An 8,221-nucleotide genomic window follows, 5' to 3' on the forward strand; every position below is an offset into this window, starting at 1 on the left:
TTTAAAATTTTCACATTTTTAAAGAAAAAAAAAAAGAATATCTGGTTGCATTGTAACTTGCGTTAGTAAATAAAGGAGAACATTTTATTTCCTTAAAGAGATTAGATTAATCATAGAATAGCTTAGACCTATTCAAAATTATGGAGAAGATAATGAACTAGTAGGAAGGCATTATTATTTATTACTTAATTTTGTCCACTCATTTTTTATATAGTCAGTCAGGAATAATGAAAGTTGTAAAATAAAAAATTATTTAACTTTTGATAAGACCAACATGCAAATAGATAAACAAAAATGAAATGAAAATAAGAACACAAATATAAATGTGTTTAGGATTAGAGAAAGCTAACTCTCAATTTTAAGTTTTTTCCCGCTCTTTTTTCTCTTGGTGATTTCATCGGCGCCATGGCAAAGGGATCAAAGATTGGGGGGAAGGGCAAATTGAAGAGCAAGAGCAAGAGAACAGGACCGTCATCTGCTGATAGGGTCATCAAAACTCGATCTATGGATGCCATTTTAGGGATTCAAGAATTGGAGGTGTCAGAGGATGAACAAGGAGTAGGTGAGAAACGAGTGCGTGATGAAACTACTCCAGTGCCTCGACAGGAAATATGTACGAATGTAGACGATTGGCTATCGGTCTCCAAGCAAGCAATGCAAGATGTAGATATGGGTAAGACTGTTTCATCTCCGATTTTACAGTCTAACTCTTCTGATGTCAATTATGCTGGGTCCAAAAAGAAGAGTGTTGCAGGAAAAGGATATGTTATGAATCAGGAAAGGACTTCAGGAGTCAAAATTGATGTTGCAGGAGAAGGATATGTTATGAATCAGGAGAGGACTTCAGGAGTAAAAATCGATGTTGAGGATATAGCTGAGGAGGTGAATTTTTGGCAATCTTCAATCATCTGCTATGTGCTTGGTGCTAATCCACCAATTCGAATTCTGGAGGGTTTCGTGAGAAGATTATGGAAAGATCAAGTAGACAAAGTAGGGATTCTTTCATCAGGTATTTTCATAATTCGATTTCTGTCCATGGAAGTGAGAGGTAGAATATTGGATGGAGGATATCTGTTTTTTGGGAAAAAAACCCTCTGATAATGAAGCCTTGGAATCCTGTTGATGATTTCTCTAAAGAATACATAGATGCAATTCCGACTTGGGTTCAATTGGGAGGACTGGATATCAAATATTGGGGTGATAGATCACTTTTCAAGATAGTGGGTCAGATTGGGAAGCCGATTCAAGTTGACTCCATTACTAAAAACAGGGACTGATTAGCATAGCCCAGAATTCTTATTGAGGTGACCATGACACAGGATTTTCCTTCTCACATAAGTTTTTTGAATGAATATGATCAGGAAGTAGACATTTTCGTGGAATATGAATGGAAGCCCACTTTTTGTACGAACTGCTCTGGCTTAGGACATGAAGCTCACGTATGTAGGAAGAGTCAGCCAGTCAAACAGGAATGGGTTCTTAAGCAGAGGGTTTCATCGCCAACTTTAAGTAAAGTCAATGTGGATGCAGAAGGTTTCCAGTCAGTTGTAAAAGGAGTTAAGATACAGGAACCTACAGCCATTCAAATGAGTGTGAATAATCAATTTCTCTTGCTGGAAGAGGATTCTGGGATAGAGCTGCTACAGAGGATCAATACAGGAAGAGAGGGGGGAGGACCCTCTACACTCAATGGATAGAATCATTTCCTGGAATGTACGAGGGATTAACAGTCAACATAAACATAGGGAAATTAAGCATTTAATTCTTTCAAAGAATGTTGGCTTGGTTAGTCTTCTCGAAACAAAAGTGAAAAATAAAAATATGGGTTCTATGTACACAAGTTTGTTCTCGGGATGGTGCTTCACTAATAATAATCATTGGATTGATAAGGGTAGGATAATAATTGCTTGGAACCCGAGAGTGTTCTCTCTGGATATCAAGTAATGTACTACTCAATTAATTCATTGTTTAGTACAATTTCCAAATTGGGCAGGAAGGTTTTTGATTACTTTTGTGTATGGTTTTAACGATGAATTATCTAGGGATCAGCTATGGAGTGATTTACAAGAATTGGCTGTAGATATAACCGATCCTTGGATGGTGATAGGAGATTTAATGAGATACTTTCATTGCATGACAGAATAGGCAAAAAAGTTACTACTAAGATTTCAAGCAAATTTCTGGATTGCTTGACATCTTGTCATTTGGAAGATTTGAAATTTTCAGGCTGCTTCTATACGTGGAATAATAAGCAGAGAGCAGAGGAGAAGATATATTCAAAGATTGATAGGGCTTTAGTTAATCCACAATGGACAGACTATTTTCCTAACTCAGAAACTGTGTTCTTACCGGAAGGGATCTTAGACCATAGTCCAATTCTTGTTCATTTTACCTTAGAGATGCAATTGGAGAAGAAGCCATTTAGATACTTCCGGATGTGGAAGGAAGCAACTTGTTATGAAGATAAGGCTCAGACTAGTTGGAACATACCAGTTGCTGGTACTGCAATGTTCCAAGTGATATCTAAGCTGAAAAGACTGAAACAGGTGTTAGTGAGTATAAATAGAGAGGGTTTTCTGACATTCAACAGACAGAATTTAAGGCAAGTCTTTTATTGAAGGAGCTTCAGGGAAAATTGCAGAAGGACCCACTCAATGACTGGCTGATTACCCAAGAACAAATGGCTAGAGAAAAGTATCTTCATTATCATAAAGCTTACATGATGTTTTTAGCTCAAAAAGCTAAAGCAGTTTGGATGGTCAATGGAGATGAAAATACTCATATTTTTCATGCTTCTCTTAAGGCTAGGAGGATACAGAATAGGATTATGTCCATCAAGACTGAGGCAGGAATTTGGGTAGACTCTCCTACTGATATAAAAAAGGCATTTTTGGATTATTATCAAGGCTTGTTGGGGACAGTTATGATGCAAAGGAAACAGGTGTCTCGGTCAATCATGAACTTAGGACCAGTTCTAAATGCAGCTCTTATTCAGATTCTCACAACAGATTTTTCAACTCAGGAGGTTAAGGATGTAATGTTCTCAATACCAGGATTGAAAGCCCCAGGCCCAGATGGATATAACAGCTACTTCTATCAAGACAATTGGAGTTTGGTGGGTTCAGAGGTTACTGCAGCTGTACTATCATTCCTCAATTCGGGTAAATTGCTTAGGGAAATGAATAACACGACCATTACACTAATTCCCAAGCTTATTTGCCCAGATACTGTTTGTGATTTCAGACCCATTGCATGTTGTAATGTTATATATAAAGCAGCATCCAAGATGATATGTTCAAGACTCCGGAAAGTTCTACATGAATTAATAGCATAAAATCAAGGGGGGTTTGTCCATGGTAGATATATAGCTTACAACATTATGATATGTCAGGATTTAGTTCGGCATTATGGGAGGCAAAATTGTAGACCAAGTTGTATGATCAAATTGGATTTGAGGAAAGCATATGACACTACAGAATGGGTCTTTATTGAAGAGATGCTCATTGCTTTTCAGTTTCCTCAGAAATTTATACAGCTCATCATGATTTGTGTTCGAACACCAAGGTTTTCATTGATGATCAATGGCTCACTGCATGGCTATTTTGAGGCTAAAAGAGGATTGAGACAAGGAGATCCTATGTCTCCCTTGTTATTTGTACTTGGTATGGAATATCTATCCAGGATTATGCTTAAAGTTAGCTCTTCTCCAGGCTATAAATTCCATGATAGATGTGCTAGTTTGAAGCTGAACCACCTATGTTTTGCTGATAACTTATTATTATTCAGTCATGGAGATTTCATCTCTATCCTTTGGATGCTTAGAGGGCTCAAGTTATTCTCCAAGACCTCGGGACTCTTTCCAAATAAGATTAAATCTGCAATATATTATAGTGGTATGTCTGAATCTGAGATTGACAGAGTGGTGAATATCTCTGGTTTCACTCGAAGTTCATTGCCATTCAGGTATCTGGACATTCCTATTTGTTCCAAACGCATTTCTAATGCTGAATGTGGGATCATTCTTGAAAAAATGGTAGCTAGGATTAAACAGTGGAGTTCTAGGAATTTATCATACATTGCTAGAGCTACATTGATTAATTCTGTTTTACTGTCAATACACTCTTATTGGGCTCAAATAATGGTGATGCCAAAACAGCTACTGAAGGATATAGAAGCCATATGTAGAGCCTTTCTTTGGAAGGGAGTGGCAGAGTCTCAAGGTCCAGGCTTAGTTGCTTGGTCCTCTGTTTGCACTCCAAAAGCTGCAGGAGGTTTAGGCTTCAGGAAAATTTCGGAATGGAATGTTGCTGCATTAGGGAAATATGTATGGGCAATAGCTTCTAAAAAGGATAATCTGTGTTTCAAATGGATTCATAGCATCTATTTGAAAAAGAAGGACTGGTGGGCTTACACAGTGCAACAAAATTGCAGTTGGTATTGGAAGAAAATTGTTGAAATTAAGGATCTCTTTAGAGCTAAACTAGATAAATCAGCGTTTATGGCAGCGCAATATAGTATCCAATCTGGTTATGGAATACTATATGATCAACAGATCAAGGTACAATGGAGTAAATTTGTGTGGGAGAGATGTAGTATTCCGAAACATAGATATATTCTCTGGTTAGTTATGCATCAGAAGTTGAGCACCAAAGAGCATCTCAGCAAATACTTTCAGGTGATGGACACAGTTTGTCTGCTGTGTGGAGATAACAAGGAAGATATTACTCACCTATTCTTTCAATGTTCTTACAGTAAAAGCTGTATTGTGAAGATGAAGGAGTGGATTGGTTGCCGAGCACAAACAGAGCATTATCAAGCATTTTTGCAATGGATTTCCAAAGCAAAACACCTCAGCAAACTTAGGAAAGGCTTTTTCATAGCTGCTGTTTCTGCACTAGTATACCATATATGGAGGGCCCGAAATGATGTCTTGTGGTCATCTAAGATTTGGCATATAAATCATATTATAGAGGTCATTAAAAGAGAGTTAAAATTGAGATTTTCTCTATCAATGTACAAAGGAAAACGAAATAGGGATAAAGAATGGATTCAAAAATTGTAAATTTAGATACATGGATTGTAAGTCAAACATAGGGGTAGGAGAAGACCTGTAAGTGTACATGATTGGGTTTTGAGCAATACAATAATTCTTATTCACAAAAAAAAAAAAAAATTGTAAAATCTCTTCTATATAAAAAATGTGTTGATAATGGAGTTTTTTTACTTTAACCGTGGAATGTTTTAAATATTTAATAGAATATACATTTAAAACTAATTAATTATATATTTATTAATTATATTAATATAAATTTAAATGTTATAAAATATCATAATTATAATAATATTTAATATAAAACTACATATATAATAATTATATTAATATAAATTAAAATTTAAATATTATAAAATATCACTATTATAATAATATATAATACAAAACTAAATATTTAATAATTATATTATTATAAATTTAAATATTATAAAATATCATTATAATAATACATAATAAATAATCTTAATTTTTATTAAAAAAATTATTATTTATATTTAAAAAGTTATTATATTATATATATTTTTAAAAAAAATATTATTTATGTTTAAAAAAATTATTATATTAAAAAAATATTATTTATGTTTTAAAAAGTTATCAAATTATATATATAGGTTTTAAAAAAATTATAATCAATATTTTTGTTTAATTTTTAATTGAATATATTTATGTCATTTTTTATTTATTTATTTTAAATTTATACACGTTGGTTGTATTTAGGATAATTAAAATATAGCATTTTTTTTACAATAAAATATTCTTTTATTTTTTGGACAGGCCTCCATAGTCAATCCATAGAGCCAGAAACGGTCCAATGCATTCAATTCTCTGGATTTTGTTGGAAATAAAAAGAAGAGAGAAATCGATTACGAAGCCATGCTCAAGTGACGTCGTTTGAGACTATCCGACATCTATAAATAAAGTGGCTTAACAAGTTCTCTTCTTCACACTCTTAACGCTACTCTCTACGCTAACCTCTCTCTTCTTCGAATAAGAAAGAAGAAAAATAAAAGTTCAGAGCTTCTTGATTTCAAGGTATTATTATTCTCCTCTCCGTCTTCAACACTCTTTCATGTAATTTTTTTTTAATATATATTTATATAAAATCTGCAAGAATTTTGGTCTCGCACTTGAGTTGAGAAGATTCCTTCTCCATCTTTGGCTAAGATTGCATTTCTTTCCTTATTTATTGATAATTCTTTGTTGTTTTTTTTTTATAATATTCAAGACTGGTTTTCGAAGCTCTAAGAACTATAAATAGAATTAAAAATGCATTAGCTTCAAATGTATCGTTCTTAAGACTTGTTCAATCAAAAATTAAATTTTAGGAAAAAAGAAAATAATTAAAAAAAAAAGACAAGAAGATGATGATAATAATTTTTTTTAATTAGTTCTCCGTTGGGTAAGAGAAGTAAGTAGTAATTCATTTGTTTGACATGTTCGATTTAGTTGGTTAGTTTTTAAAGATTGATTTGTCTTGAGAAGGTTAATAATAATCTTAATTATATATATATATATATTATAATTGTGTTGTGGTAAGGTTGATCTTTGAAGATGGTTGTAGAGAACTCAAACAGTGTTGCTATCGATAGCGAACAATTTGTTGAGGTTGATCCGAGTGGACGGTTTGGGCGTTATGATGACCTACTTGGGTGTGGTGCTGTGAAGAGTGTTTATAGGGGATTTGATCAGAAGGAAGGCATTGAAGTTGCTTGGAATCAGGTCTTGTTAAACAAATTCAGCTATGATCTAACGCTCATCAATCGAATTTACGCGGAGGTTGAGCTATTGAGAACGTTGAAGAACAAGTACATAATTGTTTGTTACAGTGTGTGGAAGGATGATGAACGTAACATCATCAATTTCATTACTGAGGTGTGCACATCAGGGAACTTGAGGAATTACCGCAAGAAGCATCGCTGTGTTTCGATTAAAGCCTTGAAGAAATGGTCCAAACAGGTGCTTGAGGGATTGGAGTACCTCCATAACCATGACCCTTGCATTATTCACAGAGATCTCAATTGCAGCAACATTTTTGTTAATGGCAACACTGGCCAGGTAATGATAACTTATGACTCGTTTTTCTTCCCAACTACTATATATGATGGCCGCAGATTCAGAATGCTGTAACATTTATTTGGATTAAATTTATTGAAAGATATATAGGAGCCATTTTATATTTGAGGTTGAGTATATCCAACTCCAAAAGAGAACCCTCCATCTCTATTGCTAGGAGCAGACTATTTAAAGAGTCCAATTTCCGTTTCCCTAAACAAATATACTTCCTTGTAGATAAAAATTGGTGATCTGGGCTTCGCAGCTATAGTAGGCAAAAGCCACTCAGCGCATTCTATATTGGGGACACCCGAGTACATGGCACCAGAGTTGTACGACGAGGATTACACAGAGATGGTGGACATATACTCGTTTGGAATGTGCTTGCTTGAGATGGCTACCATGGAAATACCTTACAGCGAATGTGACAGTGTTGCCAAGATATACAAGAAGGTGGTTGCTGGAAAAAAGCCACAAGCTTTGAACAAGGTTACTGATCCAGAAATGCATGCATTCATTGAGAAGTGCCTTGCTCAGCCAGAGATGAGACCTTCAGCCCCCGATCTTCTCAAGGACCCTTTCTTTTCTGAACTCGACGATGACATGACCGATGCTGCACCAGTTTTGTTGAGATATTCTAATGAATAGTGCATCGGACTCCTTGTCTCACTCACTCTCTGCTGATTCTTAGCTTTGAAACATCTATTCGTACATATGCACTAACAGTGTTGTTAGTATTACCTATTTCAGCTGGTTCAATTTCAACTTCTGTAATTGCATTTCTTGGAAATGCTACTACTAAGAATATTAATTTCTTTTCTTGAATATCTTTCCATGCTGCTATATATGAAAGATCTGAAGTTATTTGGCTCTGTATTGTTTCCTAGAAAGCCATTTTTTCATTAATTTTAACTTGCTATTGCGATGTGAATGTTTACAAATTTGTTAATTTTTTTTTTGTTTATATACATATACCACTATAACAATAAAGTGCACTTCTTCATTGAAGGATCTTGAGTCCTTGGATTCATTTTGTTATGTGTTTGAATGGTTGGATTTCAATATTTAGATGAGAATATCTTAAAATACTCATATAACATTTGCTAGCCCCAAACA

General features: G+C 34.4%; 1 protein-coding gene across 1 annotated transcript; it reads left to right on the plus strand.

Annotated features, from left to right (window-relative positions):
• The first annotated feature begins 5,869 nt into the window (after positions 1 to 5,869).
• Positions 5,870 to 7,977, plus strand: LOC133818391 (probable serine/threonine-protein kinase WNK11). Its single transcript, XM_062251246.1, has 3 exons — positions 5,870 to 6,085; positions 6,591 to 7,108; positions 7,343 to 7,977. The coding sequence occupies exons 2-3, from the start codon at positions 6,605 to 6,607 to the stop codon at positions 7,751 to 7,753; spliced, it is 915 nt and encodes a 304-aa protein (XP_062107230.1). The 5' UTR covers positions 5,870 to 6,085; positions 6,591 to 6,604; the 3' UTR covers positions 7,754 to 7,977.
• The last annotated feature ends 244 nt before the right edge of the window (positions 7,978 to 8,221 follow it).

Source organism: Humulus lupulus, chromosome 2, assembly GCF_963169125.1.
Source record: "Humulus lupulus chromosome 2, drHumLupu1.1, whole genome shotgun sequence".
Lineage (NCBI taxonomy): Eukaryota > Viridiplantae > Streptophyta > Magnoliopsida > Rosales > Cannabaceae > Humulus > Humulus lupulus.

Excerpts from the sequence above, each read along its gene's own strand:
- LOC133818391 (XM_062251246.1), top strand. The coding sequence starts at position 6,605 with ATGGTTGTAGAGAACTCAAACAGTGTTGCTATCGATAGCGAACAATTT. Across the intron at positions 7,109-7,342 it reads TTAATGGCAACACTGGCCAG|ATAAAAATTGGTGATCTGGG; the intron begins GTAATGATAACT and ends ACTTCCTTGTAG.